The 17,429-nt window shown below is 39.4% G+C and overlaps 1 protein-coding gene across 2 annotated transcripts; it reads right to left on the bottom strand.

Annotated features, from left to right (window-relative positions):
* Window positions 1-1,140: 1,140 nt before the first annotated feature.
* On the bottom strand, window positions 1,141-16,641 carry taok1a (TAO kinase 1a). Of its 2 annotated transcripts, none has more exons than XM_059330969.1 (20): window positions 16,178-16,641; window positions 11,800-12,049; window positions 11,140-11,211; window positions 10,947-11,048; window positions 10,786-10,831; window positions 10,573-10,669; window positions 10,353-10,466; window positions 10,164-10,255; window positions 9,886-9,979; window positions 9,692-9,773; window positions 9,417-9,584; window positions 9,091-9,291; window positions 8,829-8,954; window positions 8,235-8,471; window positions 8,010-8,138; window positions 7,714-7,917; window positions 7,321-7,560; window positions 6,498-6,710; window positions 6,133-6,315; window positions 1,141-5,074 (listed from the first exon to the last, which is right to left on the bottom strand). In XM_059330969.1, the coding sequence occupies exons 2-20, from the start codon at window positions 11,929-11,931 to the stop codon at window positions 4,535-4,537; spliced, it is 3,072 nt and encodes a 1,023-aa protein (XP_059186952.1). In that variant the 5' UTR covers window positions 11,932-12,049; window positions 16,178-16,641; the 3' UTR covers window positions 1,141-4,534. The 2 variants fall into 2 exon arrangements, with proteins under 2 accessions (XP_059186952.1, XP_059186951.1); XM_059330968.1 differs by having other exon boundaries at window positions 8,829-8,957.
* Between the last annotated feature and the right edge of the window lie 788 nt (window positions 16,642-17,429).

Consider the following 17,429-nt stretch of genomic DNA (forward strand, 5'->3'; position numbering starts at 1 on the left):
ATCCCCAAACTCTGGTCCGCGGACCTTCAGGGGCCCCATCAGGCCTTTTTTATGCGGTATCATACAAGTCGTCACCATGTTAAGATAATCGCCTAAGTCATTTTTTCAAGTTTTGCAGGAAACACAAAAAACTTCACCAAAAGTGTAATATATGACATTTATTGATCATTTCAGTCAAAAAGGATGTAACAAAAGGATGGCTATTGGCATAGTAATAACACTGTCTAAATTTTGTAATTTAAGAGAAATAAATGACTTAAGCAATTTTTTGAAAATGCCTTTGTGACTTAAGCAAGATATGGTAACACTTTATTTTGAAGGTGTCTACATAAGAGCCACACAAGCCTGTCAGAAACATGACATGAAAAGTATCATGAGCATTAATGTTACTTTAAAGTGTCATTAATGTTCATGACACATCCCATGTCATGTTTATGACACGATCATGTCACTCTTATGTAGACACCTTCAAAATAAAGTGTTATCATATCTTGCTTAGTCACAAAGGCATGTTAAAAAATTGCATAAGTCACATTTTATTTTGACTTGGGCATAATATATCTGCTTAAGTCACACACTTGACATAGGCCATTATCTTAAAGGGGTAAAATCACATGATCTGATCAACTGAGGATGTAGGTGATTTTACCATAGGTGGCCGGCGTCATGAGGAGATGATTTAGGCAAAAAAATACATTTAGACAAAAAAACGACTAAGTAGATTACTTTAACAGGGGGACGATTAGTTTTATATTCTGCATTGTTACATTCCTATTTACTATTCGTAACATTAATTATGCTGTATAATGTCACAATATTCAGGAAAAACTATATATTGACGTTTTGGCTACATTGTTCTCCAAACTTTCATGCCGGTAAAGCTTTTTAAATTGTATGTCACAGTACTGTCATGCAATGCCATTTTATATAACAACTGTCTCACACTTAACATGTAAATTTAAGAACTTTTATGTATGAGCGTATAAATGTATGTATGATGCGTTTTTTCTGTTCATGCATCGTGACTTGTGTAACGCAGTGCCCTGGAGGCCAAGAGAAATTTCCCTGTTGGACAATAAAGTATCCATCCATCTATCAAAGGTAGACAAAAAATCAACAGATAAAAAATAAAAACACAAACCCAGTTATACTAAAATTACTTTATTACAGCTGATTTCTGTTCAATATCCCTCTGCCAACACAATGGTAAATATAATACAAACAAAATAGTAAATTTGATCCTATTTTTATTGTTTTATGAATCTTTTTACACAATTTAAATCCACTTTTAGTACTTTACCATCTCTTATGTAGTATCTTCATAATCTCTCTGACATTCAATAACAAGTTCCACCATCTATACATTTTAATACAGGTTATGAGTTGTAGTGGTAATGTGCCAAAGAAGAATACTGACATCTTCAAAGACATGCAATCTCTTTTCATAATTTGCCTGTCACCACATCATCTATTCAAGCCTTTTTCTTTCTTTTTTGTTACTTTGGCCACTAGACCAGAACCAACTTGTTTTCATGTTTCATACATTTTGTGCCGTTAGCCCACTGATAGGTAAAACCATGGAGATGAGACAATGTATTGGTATCTGGGCTTGGCAACTCAGGTATGGCACAGTGTTTGACCATAGAAAGGATCGCCATTTGTTTGTTGCCAATTCTCATTCGGTATCCCATAAGCTTTCAGTCAGTAGGAAAAAATTTGACATCAAAGTTAAAAAAAAAAAGAAATAAAATATAAAATCCAGGTTTGTGGAGAGGTCTCATGACTGACAATGATTGACAATAATATCCAGACTCCCTCACACACAACATTGACATACAAGTGAGCAACAGTTGTGCATACAAACTTAAGGTTGGCATGTATGTGAGGTTTGATTGGCCTGACATTCAAACTCTTGGCTTTTGACTTAACGTAAGATTACGATCATGATAAATACATTCCCCTTTTATTTTCCAAATATCAATAAATCAGAAAAGAAATGATGAATATAACCTGCTGTGTTACAGTAGCTGGAGCTAGTCACTTGGCAGTAAAAAAAAAAAAAAAAAGAAATTACAGAGTTTTAGGACCAAACCATAAGTAACTTGATATAATGCATACTTTCAAGGATAGGATATATACATGTGTGGAAACTTTACATCCTACCTATTAAAGAAAAATACCCCAGCATTTTTGTGTCCTCAAATGTGATAGGAATATATCTCAGTATGACATTCAGAAAGAGCCAGCATCTGAAAAGTTGGCTCTGAATCATAGTGGAATGGGGACAAATTATTAATCAAACATTTGCAGTGGGGGGTGAACAAACCCTGCAGTGATAATGCTCAGACATGGCCATTTAACTAAAAGAAGTGGCATTTAAAGGAGATGACAGCAAATACACGCATGTGTACACAAAACCAAGAATATCTTCGATGAGCTGACAACTCAAAACCACTTTGAGAGTGAAAGATCTGCTAATATCAGTGTGGTCTGCAAGTTAAATAAAGTTAGTTTTAGAAATTATTTTCTTAAAATGAGTTTAGTTTTTAAATGTTTTCTTTAATAAAATATACACATATGAACATTTAACTCCAGCTTTGTGATTCAAGGGAGCATATATCATTACTATCTCTGGATAACGGCCTCTATGTGTGGAAATGGAAAGCCTAACTTGAACGGAGAGGCTGAAAAAAGGTTTAATGGGCACCAACTTCTCCAATTATCTCAACACAAACCAGAGAAAAGGGAGCGAGCAGACACAGGTATTATATAGGAACTGCTAGAGCTATCAAAGGAATACCTAAGTGCTTTTTTGCCACATTTATTTTGTTATTTGGCTATTTTCAAAGAGTGCACGTTGACTCAGATTTACATTTACATGTATATGATACAATGCCATCATGCGAGCGTGTGCTTCATTCAGTCACCCTTGTTCTTGGGTTCTGATGAGATGGTGTAACATTTATAACTTAGCACCTTTTATATTTTTAGTGTTACTAAACTGGGCCCCAACATTTTTCTTTTTTAAAGTGTTGTAATTTTTTTTTGTAGTGCCAAGCCTGCTGTCATGGTCATGACAATTACCTTGAGCTCTCTGCCTGCATACAATGGAGTCCTTCTCAGTTCAGTTTGTTTTATGGAAACTGTAGCCAAAACATATCGAAGAAAGCCTGCGGCATCCTCACATCCTCTCTTCAATCTAAACTCAAAGAGGAGAAAACCAACAACAGCTACAGTTTCAGTACAAGTTGCCGATAGGGAGAAATGCTTTAACTCACATACTGCATTACGTCCTGTCTGTACTTGGGAAATTGCTCCTAAAAATCACAGCACGGGTTAGCTCGACTCCAACTACATACGTACCGATGAAACACTCATCCACCAGGTGCTTAGCAAAAAGAAGTCAAATATTAAATTCACACATTTTCCGCTGTATAAAGTGCTTTGAAAAAGGCAGCAGTTTAAAAAGGCACTAATAAAAATCAACAGATCAATACTAGGATTGTTTTTTGAAGGCAAATGAGTCTCCTTCTTTCCCTCCTGTTAATGTGTACTATGACATTCTCTGTAACGCAGGAGTTTCTAAGTTAACCCCTAGAGTACCACCACTCTAAAGACCTAAAAATATAGTTGCTGATATACACAAGTACTCTTCTATTTCTCACCATTTATAAGACTTAAACCCACTTTACTGCATACACAGTGAATATAATAGTCTGAGGAAAGTATTTGGGACTTCTGTAACTAAAACCAAAGTAAACTGAACATACACTGGCACTGATTATAAACTGATGCTGAAATTTAAAATATTAAACTATAAACATATGAGACCAATTTTTATAATCAAAAGGTTAAAAGGCACTGTAATAGTGTTGTAGCATAAGCCTGAAACAGCTAAGATTAGTTTATTTGGCTCTGAATGTGTCTCATTTTGGCTGATGACCAGGAAATCAAGTGAAATAAAACTAGTGAATAAAAAGGAGGCTTCTAATTTATCACGATGACCATTACAGCAGGCTGGTATCACAACAGCAAAGCATCTTTAGTTCGGTCTGCTGCGTTTTTAAACCACCGTCAGAGATCGACCAGTGTATAACTGAATATGAATCAGTATCAGCATCCTAAATTAAATCAGTTACTGTGATTGTTTGATACCACAATTCTAAAGGACATAGTTAACACATGTCAAAGGCTTTTTAACAGTGTTTCATGTGCAAAATGAGAGCAATGGCTGTGAAGAGCACAAAACATACGTTTTAAAAATACCGCAGGAGAGAGCTGTAAATAAAAACAAATGGGAGTATTATGTGTTGACACTCAAGTTGCTTATGTAACATAAATTTAAGGATCTGTATGTGTGCCGATAAACTGCCGTGAGGACGGGCTGCGTCTCTTCCAGCCCTTTTGACCTGAGCAACATTTATTTCATCGCACATCCACATCTGTACAAGGGGAGGGGGGAGTGTCGCAGACTCTGTCCTGCTGTGTTTGTTGGATTATACATCTCCACGCTCAAATTCTGACTCCAGGGGATCTATGTGTAGGAGAGGTGTGACCCGTTAGATATTTGAGAGGTGACACTGGTACTCCTGCTCATGCTCTGCTCACTGCGCCCTCCTGAGGGTGTCCTCCCCATTGCTTGGGGGCTGTTCTGTACACCTCCACTGCTGCGCGACACCAGGGATGCTGCTGACGGGTGGCCCCAAGGTGATGGCGCCCCACCTCCCTGCATGCCCTGCCCCCAGCCTTGCTGCATGGACGCCCCTCCCGGACTGGAGTGATAGTGGTGATGGCTGCCGTGGTGGCTTGACCCTGCGCCTGAACCGCCACTGCCCCAGTGTGACCCTTGAGAGCCCCCAGATGGGTGCTGTTGCTGATGGTGACTCCAACTGGCTGGAGCCCCGGGAAAGCTATTGCTGAGGTTCTCCGGGGAGACGTTTGATAGCACCATGTTGCTGAAGCCCAGGCGCATACTCTCCGAGTCGAAGGCCTCAACCTCTCGGGCTTGACGTTCCAGCAGGCTCCGGATTCGCTCCAAGCGTTCGTTCTGCAAGGACATCATCTCCTCCTCAATCTACAGAAAACAGATAACACAGTAAATAACAATATATAATACATATGAATGTAATTCACAGTTAGCAGATCAACTTAACTGCACTGTGTTGTGCTGGCATTCATTAATCAACAGTGCATATTTAAAAAATAAAAACCATAATATACATAACTGTAAATAGGTAAAAAATAAATTTACACCCACTGTAAATCTGTTAACTCTATTAAAGCACACTGCTTCAGTTTTTGCATAGCGTCACAGACTACCTTTACATGCACAAAATACTCTGAAAGACCATATTCCTACTAAACTGTCCAAATGGCTAATGAAAACTAATATTCCACTAGTATTCCTGTTCACATGCAGTCATGCATACTCTTTTATCATCACACTATGGAAAAGTGGAATTGCTTGTGCCGTTTTGCTTCTATGCATTAAAACTTTTTTCAAAGTTTTCTCTTTTCTTCCTTTAACCAACTTTTTAAAAAGATCCATGCTGTGATATTTGCACATATTCAAAAACCTGTTGATATCCCAGTCTTTTATAATGTTTAAAAGAAGGCTTGTTTGTACTTCCAACAAGAATTGTGGACTTTTCTTTTGAGCACGTGTCTCAACCCAGCCTTGTAAACAGTTGGCTAGTTGGTAAAACACAGAGCTGACCATAAACAAGCAAAAGGATGTTTTTCACAACCTGCTGTAATGACCCAATTCGAGACACATATTCCATATACACTGTAGACATGTCCAAAGAATGCTCCTATAACATAAATAATGCCAATGTATCTCTTAAATATTGTCATATTTGAAATAACAGTGGAATATATTGAAACCCCCCCCTTCTCTCCCATTAATGTTGTTGCACCCATTAGGGCTGAACACATTACACCTTAATTATTTTCTGCTGTCTGCTGACCTCAAGAAATTCTTAAAATAGCATCCCCAACGTTCAGCAGCAGCGAGTGTGCTTGGCTTTTAAATGAGTACATCTTAAACTCAAATCTAGCCAATAATCATTGTGTCATTGTGAAAATAATTAATTATTAATTAATAATCAAAAGGTATTTATAGAGGAGAACCTTCTGTTCCAGCAGGGCCCTTCGGAGTGACACCCTCTGCTCCAGGTCCTTCCTCTCACGGTCGTGCTGGGCATCTGTCTGCATCTTGATCTTGCTCTGGTAGGCGTTGAGAAGCTCCAGCTCCTGCTGGAGCTGCATTCGCAGGCCTTGGCACTGAGCCTCCTGAGTCTCATCCAGCCGAAGCTGCAGACAGAGAGAAGATCAGGATCCAACGAGTAAAACACACACACACACACACACACACAACCATAACTGATTTGGACACCTCCTTGAAAAAAAGGTGGCAAAATGTGAAATTGGGTGGCACTTTCATCGTCTTATTTTGCAACTTTGGGATTCTGCATTCCCGGCATTCCCAGACTCACCGCCTGAGTGGAAAGCATCTCATTGATGGAGTGGTCATACTGCTCTGCCAAGATGGCAAGTTTGCGGTGCTGCTCCTGCTTCAGCCGTTTAAGGACAGCCTTGTGCTCTGACTTTGGTGTGGTCTCCAACAGATGGTTCCTCAGTGCTTTGTACTGCCTGGTCTGGATCTTACAAGTGTCCTGGAACTGCTTCTTGATCTGTAGCTCTTTGGACTATGGTATAGAGAAAAAATATTATAGGATATATTTTTTTCTTATGTTACATTAAGACAACACAGAAACACATCTTATTATCTACATTAGGTGTGTATAATCACAATATGTTTGGGTCAGGTTGGTCAAGTACAATCAAAAATCAGGAAATGAATAAGGAACATGGGTCATCTACTGGTCCTCAATTCCATTTAAAAAAAAAAAAAAATTTGCACATTTGTTTGATCAACAGGTTTGTAGGAGAGGGATGAGTAGATTGAAAAAAACGAAAGTGTTTGGGCCGTTTTTGTCTAATGAAGATGGAGCACCTGAAATGCTGTAATAAATTTATGTCTTTTAAGTCAGACAGTGTGCAGGAGTCTTCTTTGCATTTTAAATCCACCAAAAGCAGTAAAAGCATCACACTCATGACTGAAGCAGCCCCTTTACTCTTACTTCTCTGATCAGGGTTTCAGCACTTTGTGGCTCAAGATGAAAAAATATGTCCGCCTCACGAATAGTGAATCGCATTTAAACAGATCCTACCTGGAGCAGCATTTGATTATTATTGAAATTAAGAGGATCTACTGAATATTCAATGGACCTGCATGCTCACGAGCCAAGTTCTCACCTTGAGGCTCTTGGGCTGCTGGCGAACCTCCATAACGTGTTTGCGTCGAAGTTCCCTCTCCCTCCTCTTGTTGTACTCCTGCTGATTGGTGAGCTCCGTCTGGTGCTGCAGGCGGATGAGCTCAGCCCTCGTCCTTTGGATGGTGTTGAGCTGGCGGAACTCCAGTTCTTGCATGGCCTCATGGTGCCGGAGAAGCATGGCATGTTCCAAGTCCTTCTGGGTCTGACGCTTGTTTAGCTCCTAATAATTATGCGCACACAGACAGACAAACAACAAAGAGATGAGACTGTCATCCACCAAAGACAACCCAGTTTTAGTTTGTTAATCATTTAATTAATATTTCTGACATTTGAAACGCAGCAGAACAATGTAGGTAGGAGACGGAGGACTCACCTCACGCACTAAGTCCTGTTCAATATTGTGGCGAGCAATCAAGATCCTCCGTTTGAACCTGCGGCACTCGAGGTCCAGATACTGCCTCTGTCTGCGCTGCAAGTTGGCCTCTTCCTCAGCTTGGAAGTGTTGGAAGTTTTCCTTCTGCTTGGACAACCACTCCTGCTTTTCTTTCTTGGGTGTTGACTGATTTTCATTCAACTCCTAAATGAAAGAAATTAAATTATTAAAGTACTGATTGATGTCCATTTTCTGGTAATAAGTAAACAGAAAGTTTTGGGGATCCCCCCCCCTACCTCTTTGAGTTGTTCCTTGCGAAGTTTGTACTCCCGTTTCTGGGATTCGAGGAAGCTGCTGAGCTCTTTCTTTTGCTGACTCTGAATATGTTGTTGGAACTTCTTTTCATCATTGGAAAACGTTTTTGCCTAATGGAGAAATGCACATCATCATCAGTTTGCCCCTGGTTAAAACAACAGCCAGCATTTTGTAAATCTAAAGTGAACATAAAGTTGAAAGCATACATCTTTCTCCATTGACGCCTGGTGCTTCTTGATCAGTTTCTCCATCTCCTGGGAGAAGCTATTCCTCTGGTTCTCCAGCTCCTTGTCCAGGCGGAGCCTGTGCTCATCCATCTCAGCCTTCAGCTTGTTTTCCAGAGCCATCAGCTGTTTCTGGTGCTGCCGTCTCATGCGCTTATAGCCCAATATCTGTTCCCGTAACTCAGAATCCTGCTCATGCTCCTTGATCTGGCGAGTGAGCTGGAAAACACAAAAAAGGAACCCATTAGAGAGAACAGTATGTGTGTGAGGATACCATATGTATTACATAAAAGTGAGGTTATGAAGACAATATAGGGAAAATGGACAATTATTATTTAAAGTGCATATCTAAGGACGTAAATGTTTCAATCTGGATCATGGCTCTGCTTTTGATTACATACAAAATCACTACTTTCTGGCCTTAAAGCAAAAGTGTTCAATGATGACGAGGACAATATGTTGAGAGACTTTTGCCTTTGAACACCCCATGGATGTGGAAAATGTCTAGCAGCTACACAAGCAGTCAATTGAGCCATCTTCTAATTCGCTCTACAAATTCAATAACTGTATTATTACCACTGAGGCTGTGCGTATCGTAGCAAAGTGTTCGCGGTTCCGTTTTGGCCGTGGAGTGTGTGCAGGCGGGGACTGTGGCTCAGTTGGCCGGGTGTTAGGCTCCGACTCTTCGTTATACGTCTCTTCCTCCTGAAAGGGGAGGCAAAAACGCCCAAAACATGTGAAAAGCAGAACAAGATGCTGCAAGCAATCAAAATTATGTCTCATGCTACATAATAAGAATTACTATAATCTATTAAAACATATAACCTGAACTTCTTACCGGTTTGAGGTGTATCACAGAGCTGTTGGACATGACGGTGTGGTCTCCCTCAATGTCCACCTCGCTCTTGTCATCGCCCGCGTCTGTTAGACTGTTGACAGAGCTGCTCTGGGAACTGGCACTGATTGACATACTGGGTATGGATTGGTTGCTCCCCACGCTGTTCACTGTACCCGTCCTACCCACGCTGTGTTCTGGCTCCTTAAGATATTACACACAGCAGACAGTAACAAGGTTACAACCAAGCTTTCAAATAACATACAATGACAGAGATGATATAATAAGAAATGCAGACGAGTAGCAATTGATATAGTTACGTGACAGACCTCCTCTTCATCTTGTGCCTCTGTTGTGGGGCCATTGTGGGCTTCCTGAAACAAGATCTTCTTCATCTTACGATACTGCAGATTGTCAAGCTCCCTCACAGCATCCTTAGTCCGACTTATCAGGTCTATTAGAACGGATTCTGGCCGCTCACGCTGGACAAATGCATGCTGCAGAAAAACACAGAAAAAAGCATTTGCATTAAAATCCTGACTTCTTATGTGGTTATAGGATTAACACTAAAACATAATCTGTCTTTTTTTTTTTTTATTCTTACCTTTAAGAGCTCCTCAGAGTTGGGCCTATCCTGGGGAAATTTCTGAAGGCAAGAATCTACAAAGTTTCTGAAATAATCCGTCCTGAAGTTCAGAGATGAAATGAAGAAAAAGGAAAGAATTTTAGTAATTTTATGGACTTGGTTTAAGGAAACACTACAGCAGCTCTTTTTAAAATGTAATTTTAAAAACTCACCATTCACTAGACTGCAGTGTGGGGCTCTCATTCTGTGCTATATGGTATAAGGCACTCATTGCATTCATGTTGAACAGTGGAGGCTTCCTCTCAGCTGTAAACCAAGTGGCAGATTACATCAAGGAGTCAGATGTTGCAAAGAAAATTATGAAAGGAAGAAAGAGCAACATTATTTTCTGTTTAGCTAAATTAATGCTGGTAATGAGAGGTTAATAAAAGTGGAAGAGAGATGAATGTTGATGCAAGCAGTGTGACAAGATCAATAATAGTGACCATACCTAATTCAACGCAGGTTATTCCCAGAGACCAAATGTCCACCTTTCCATCGTACTGGCCTTCATCCATAGCTAAAATTACCTCTGGAGCCATCCTGAGAAAACAAACACATTCAGCACAATACAAATATACACATGGAAATTTAATGACAAATCCCCAAATACAGATAATAAACATGTTTTGTAGCGTACCAATATGGAGTCCCAACAAAGGAGTTGGCAGGACAGGCGATGGAGGCAGAACCAAAATCTGCCAGTTTTACCTGCCCTGGCTCCGTCAGTAAGATGTTTCCTGCCTTGATATCTCTGTCAAACACAGAAGAGGAAATGATTACAGCTCCACACAGCAGACACAACACCAGAGGGCATCATGTCCAGCATGCACATGCATCCAAACACTTGAAACACTCACCGGTGAATCATGTTGTGGGAGTGAAGATAAGCCAACCCTTGAAGAGCACCATGGGTAATTGCAGCTATTTCAACCTCTTGCAAAGGTTTCTTGTGAACTGTAAAGGGATACATTCACCAACAGCGATGTAATTTAAGAAAAAGGTCACAAGGATAAACTTGAAAAGCTAGACTACATTCTCTGTGTGTAGTCATGCAGCCTCGCGCAACTCACCTTCTAACAAATCTGAAGCGGAGCCCAGACAATATTCCATTACCAGCTGCAATGAAATAAAGAGATAAAATTAAAATGTGTTCATTTGTTTATTCCCTCTTTAATGAATCAGTGGTTAATGCATTTTAGTCATCATCGCTGACTCTCATGTTGAATCTTACCCAGGCGGTGTGCTCTCGCAGGTAACATCCTTTGTACTCGATGCTGTTCGGGTGTTGTATCCTCTGCAGGAATTTCACCTCCTTGATTATGTCTTGCCATTTCTGTGAAAAATTATACAGATTAGAAATTGTGGTAAAAAAATTCTATTAAAATGATATGTCAGTGAGAGACAAAAGTGAGAGACTATCATACCTCAGCAGACTGCTTTCCACTGTAAGACATCTTCTTGATGGCCACCACCTCATTTGTCCGCACATCCCGTGCCTGAATGACAAGCACGTTACATATTGGATGAGATATAAATATATTACATCATCTGTGATAATTCTTTTGTTTGTAAAGCTTAAATTAAGTATTTTTGCATTATAAAAACCAACAATTGGAAGTCATCATGACAACACAATCTGCATTAGAGACTCAATGACATAAGCAATGAAGACTTCTAATTGTTTGGGAATAATATCTATATTACATATGCTTAGCTAGAAACAGCAATTCATTTGACTGTAAACTTTACCAAGGCTGACCACTAAAACAGTGTCACTATTACTGTGAAATATTCTGATATGTTCAAAATAATCTAATGGTCTTTGTGGTTGATAGAACAATGTTCTCCAATTGCTGAACACTGAAAGAAAACTGGACAATTTATCAATTTCTTCCCAATGATCTCAAGGCAACTAAGCCCTGAGCTTCAAGCCTGGTCTATGGAGACTTGACAGGCTGAAACACATTGATACTGCACTTCTTTGTTAGCGGTTTATAGCACTATGAGATGTGATTTTCCTAATTTGAATGATGAGATTTGAGGCTTGAGGCTTGGACCTCAGCTTTGTATTATGAAATACTCACAAAATATACAGCACCAAAGCTGCCATGTCCGATCTCTCGCAGATCTGAGTAGAGCTTTTCTGGGTCCTCCTTGAAGAAGAGCTCAGCAATTTCGGGGTCCTTCAGGCTCCCCGCCCGACTGCTGTTGGGCATAATGGGGAGTTGGGGGGCAATGCCGCTGCCGCCAGGAACTATCTGGGTCTGCGACAGCGACTTGAAAGCCCCCACCGATGGCTCATCTGCAGGACAGTGGTCTCATATGTGTTCAGAGCTAAAAGTAGAAGGAAAACGGAGAATGAGTACTCTGAAAGGAAACACAACAGACTGGTATAACCTGATGTATTCATGGGTCCCCAGTTTAAATCACAGGGCGCTCCAAGACTTGTCTTAGAAGTTAATTGGGATGTTTTGAGGAATTACACACATTCTCTATCTGACTATTAAGTTCTTTTACATTGGTGATGCTACACTACAATATTAATGCTATGTGTCACAACTGGAGGCTATGTGACGCAACAGGAAAGCGAATCATCACACAGCTCTCTGGCTGTCCATATGTGCTACAGCGGAGCCTATTAACCTGAGTGAGAGAAGCTTACGCAAAACATGAAGTGAACCATGATGTCAGGTGCAAATGTGGAGAATGGCCAGTCGGAAATCCTGAGGTAGCAAGAGATAGGTCTCCTGTTTCCATAGTAACAGCAACCACAGTAAGGAAATCAGTGGGCTGTGTCCTGACAAACTCCCCTCACACCTTCAGTGACTGGTATGTAGACAGACAGATGTGAGGAGGATACAAAGAACTGTCTCGCAGCAGACAATTTCCAGCTGGAACAAAAGAAACCGAGGTAACAACACGCTGCTTCACTGTGAGATGGATGCCTGAAGTGAAACAAAGCATTCCAGTGATAGGACTACTTGTTAAACCTGTAAGTACTTGGTAAACACATGCTCTCAAACATACCAAACATTGCCCATATAACCTTCCTGCAAGTGATTAAAGGATCCGTTTATCAATGGTGGTTCTCTAGATTTGGGTTCTGGTTTTATTTGCCCATTTCTTTTTATATATATTCACAGCTGCAACATACCAACACATTGCTGGTAAATAATTAAGTTTGTTGTGGTCATGTTATTGAAAAGTGTAATAAACATAATAATAAACGAGTTATAACATCCTGGGTAAGCAGGCTAAGTCAATTATTCTGACTGGAATAAATTATCATTGTCAACTTTTTTTTCTGAATGTGAAAAATACTGAAAATGTCCACAGTAGGGTGTGTGGATTAACCTGAGCTCAAAAGCTCAGCATATAAAACCAACACAACATGGCTAGATCCCACTGGGAAATGACAGAAATAGACAGGATATAGCATAGCTCCGCAACTGCACTGTCAGACTTAAACTTTTAACTATTCTGTGCCTATTAAATTGTTTTTTCCCCAGCTTCACTGCTGTAATACAGATGTAGACAGTAAAAGATCACTGAGGAAAGTTTACTGAGTCCATGCGGCTCAGATGATCAGCTGCAAACAGATGCAGAGCTGACGCTAGAGTCACAAGACTTCTTTCCCAGCCTGAGAGACACAGCCCCCAGTTCAAGCAGACATCTTTTGTCTCACAACAACACTGAACAACTCACTATTCCACACAGATGCAGCCACGGCCCTGAAATAAAGCCTCATTACCATGTGGGACTGTGCCTCTTTATTGCCATTGTTCTTTACTACATTGTTGCTCATGAATGAGCTTTGTTGTCATATCCCATGATGGCATTTTCAACCGTGGACACGTGAGCCCAAAAGTGAGTGATGATAACTGATACCTTCATAAAACACCCTTGCGTTCCAACTAGCACACACATATGCACAAGAATGCAGCAGGACAGGACAACAAAGCTGGAGGGCTGGAATTCCCAATGTATGCCCTCACTGCGCTGCATTTCTCAGCATTTCCTGTTCGCACAGCTATAGGGAGGTAGGAAGGGGCCCTGGTGAGCATTTTGACAAGTGATTATCTGTCTTTCTTGACTCAACAGCATACAGCGAACAAATAACGGACATACGTTACAGTTGCAGACTCTGTCTAATAAAGTTTTAAAAGCTTTCATATAATACAGTTAATTTATCTTGACAAAATGCAACTTAATAGAAATCAGTAATCAGTTAAGGCAATTATAAGTTATCTCCTTTTGACACTCCAATCTATAGCACACACACACACACACACACACAAAAAATCATCACACCACCAGTGTTAACTTGTTAGTATTATATTATTAAAAAACATTCAGCCTATAATACAGTGAAGTAAATTCTTATCTCTTTAAAAAAAAGAAAAATTAATTTATGTTATAGTATTTTCTGTTTTGTTAAACGAACAAAGCATGAAAAAGATTATATAAATATATATTCCCTTTCAATATAAAATGCTGATCCAAAAAGTAGAAATGATATTTATTGTTGGGGTTAACTACTTTATCACACAGGCATATTGAAAAGATTTCAGAGACCTACTACAGTGATCTGATTAAGATAGCATAGGAGTTCATAGAGTCCCTCTTGACTTCATGTATTTCAAGGTATTTGCCAATGACGCTCTTTAATATTATTGTTATTTCATTGGCTTTTTTTTTATTGTTATTTATTTCTTATGCACAAATGGACATTTTTGGCTTGGTGGCACCAGAAAAAGGATCACATGGCCATCATTAACAACAATAAATCATTATCTGGGTGTTGTTAACATCCATAGCAAATTTTCTTTAAAAGCCCCATATTTCAAAAAATGAGATTTCCTTCTCTTTTTTTTACATTATTATACAGAAGATGAAGGTGCTATATAAATACTGTGAAAATATGAAAATTCTCAAACAAATAAAGTTTTGCACTTGCATGTCATACAGTGAATATGTCTTTACAAAACTCAAGTACTGGTACTCAGTTTAGGTAAATTATTCGTCATTTCCTTTTGGCACTCCAATCCATAGCACACAGAAAACACATTATCACTCCATCAGTGTTTGCTTTATCTATTAGTACCACCCATTTCAAAGTCACAAACATAAGAAGAAATATGTTTATGTACAGGTCTATTATAGTACAGTCATTCTAGTATATAGGCGACTGATGGTAGTTTATTGTAGTGTTATTGCTCTGAAAAAATGTTAGCTACTATCAAATGACCACGGTTTGCCTCCAACTAACATGTCGTCACCCAGTTAAAATAATCGCCAAATCATTTTTTGTCAAAACTGTTTTTTTTGCCTAAATCATCTCCTCATGACGCCGGCCACCTATGGTAAAATCGCCTACATCCTCAGTTGATCAGATCATGTGATTTTACCCCTTTAAGATAATCACTTCTTTGACAATTTGCCACATTCATAGGCATCAGATAAGAACCCAGCAAAGAAGAGCTAGAGGAAGATTGTTTAGTTACCAGTTTAGTTTATGGGTGTTTTATTGTTGACACTAATATTGGTAACACTTAATTTTGAAGGTGTCTACAAAAGAGTGACATGAGCGTGTCATAAACATGACATGGGATGTGTCATAAACATTAATGACACTTTGAAGTAACATTAATGCTCATGATACTTGTCATGTCATGTTTCTAACAGGCTTGTGAGACTCTTATGTAGACACCTTCAAAATAAACTGTTACCACATCTTGCTTAAGTCACAAAGGCATGTTAAAAAAATTGCCCAAGTCATTTATTTCTCTTAACTTACAGAATTTACACACAGTGTTATTACTATACCAATAGCCATCCTTTTTGAGTGAAACGATCAATAAATATCATATGTTACACTTTTGGTGAAGTTTTAGTATTTCCTGCTAAACTTGAAAAAATGAGTTAGGCGAATATTTTAACAGTGTGACGAAATGACTACGATTTGCCTCCAACTAATATGTCTGAGGTAAACAAGTGGCCCAGCCTTACCTGCTTCGTTACATCCTGAGTTACCTGTGGCTAGGTAACACCTCACTGAAGTTGCAACACAAGTGGAATTAGAGAGGGCGCTTAGTGGGATTTTCTGAAAGTTGTCACTTTCCAACAGCTGTTTCATCGGTCATACAAGTCAATAAAACCAACAAAGCCTGAAATATAAAGCCCCAACAACGCTCTCAAGCGTGCGCAAACAAAATCAGGAGGTTTCAGGAGCTCCCAAAAACTAGCCAACGTTGACTGTTCATGTTAAGCTAAGTTACGTGTCATATGATCAAACAATCCCAGCAACATTCACGACGTATTTACAACGGGAGCAGTGTATTAACTAGCCGGATGATGTGGATTCAAACAAACTTTAAGAGTCATTTACCAGACATTGCTAATTTAGCAAGCTAAGCTATGTGATGTTTGCTAAGTTAGCTTAGCCAGTTAGCTTGAACTCACCCTCTCCTGACAGGCCAGCACTGCACAGACTGTCGTGTTAATTCAACACACTTTGGGATTATAAAAGTCTCCTTCCCGGTTCATCCCCGGCGCGTTGATTTCTTGAGCTAACTCCTTGCGGTTCCCAACGCTGTCAGTCGATTATAACGCGCAGATTTGAGAATTATTGTAGGTTAAAAAAAATCCCCACCCTCGAAGTAAGTGGGGTGCCAGAATAGTCGGATCCCACTCCCAGGCAGGTCCAAAGATGGCCGCCGAGCGCTGCTCCGCCGCCTCCCTTCGTGAAAACACGCTGGGGGGAGAATGTGAGGGAAGTTCAAACACCTCAAAACACGCACAAACAAGCCGCGACGGTTTCCGCGTATGTCGTAAGAAAAACTGCGGGGTTTTAGCCTATCACACTGGCATTTTAACTTGTTTCTTCGCTGTTTAGTTAGGCTGTAACTCTGCCTTACTGTCCGTCTTCCTTCGACATACTGCAAACAGCAGTTCCGCCCTGCTGCCTGTTGTAGTTGCAGTAAACTCTCTCTGACCCAAAAACATCCAGAGGCGGAGACATTATTAAAAAACACTTATAATTTCTATTTCATAGTACAGTAGATTCCAAACTCTAAAAAATCATGTCAATTTATGATATAGTTATGTATCACACAGATATAGATGACAGCACCATGGGATATATAATAGAAAAATATATTGCCTTTTCATAGAAAATAATGATCTGAAATTTTGATTGTTAGGGTTAACTACTTTATCACATAGGCCCAGTGTAAAGCATTCACATACTGCTATAGTGAGGCTGTTTAATGTAGAATAGGAGTTTATAAATTCATAGGGTGTTTAAAATCAGTTTTTCTCTTCCGACTTCATATATTTCATTTTGCCAATGACATTTTTTATATAATATTGTTTTTTTTTATTGTTTCTTTTTTAAATTTCTTATGCACAAGTGCAATGTTTTGGCTTAATGGCTAGCACCAGAGAGAGGCTCAAGTGGTCATCATAAACACAATAATTAATTCTATGGGTGACATAAATATCTATAGCAAATTTTCTTTAAAGGCCCTGTATTGTTATAGATTTCCTTTTTTTATTTGTATTATTATAAAGCAGGTCTAGGTGCTCTATACAAACTGAGAAAATCGAAATGTTCAATCCACGAAAAAATACACACAGCTCGTATTTAGGCAGCGGTCCTTTAAACGAGCCGTCAGGATTTGTATAAGGTTGTGATGTGATGTCACAACTATAC

This window comes from Centropristis striata, chromosome 4, assembly GCF_030273125.1.
Source record: "Centropristis striata isolate RG_2023a ecotype Rhode Island chromosome 4, C.striata_1.0, whole genome shotgun sequence".
Classification (NCBI taxonomy): Eukaryota; Metazoa; Chordata; class Actinopteri; order Perciformes; family Serranidae; genus Centropristis; species Centropristis striata.

What these genes read in the sequence shown, in the direction of transcription:
- taok1a (XM_059330968.1), bottom strand. Translation starts at nt 11,931, where the DNA reads ATGCCCAACAGCAGTCGGGCGGGGAGCCTGAAGGACCCCGAAATTGCT. An exon ending in TTTGTTGGGACTCCATATTG is followed by an intron (nt 10,256 to 10,352) that starts GTACGCTACAAA and finishes TTGTTTTCTCAG; the next exon opens with GATGGCTCCAGAGGTAATTT. An exon ending in ACTCTGAGGAGCTCTTAAAG is followed by an intron (nt 9,585 to 9,691) that starts GTAAGAATAAAA and finishes GTTTTTCTGCAG; the next exon opens with CATGCATTTGTCCAGCGTGA.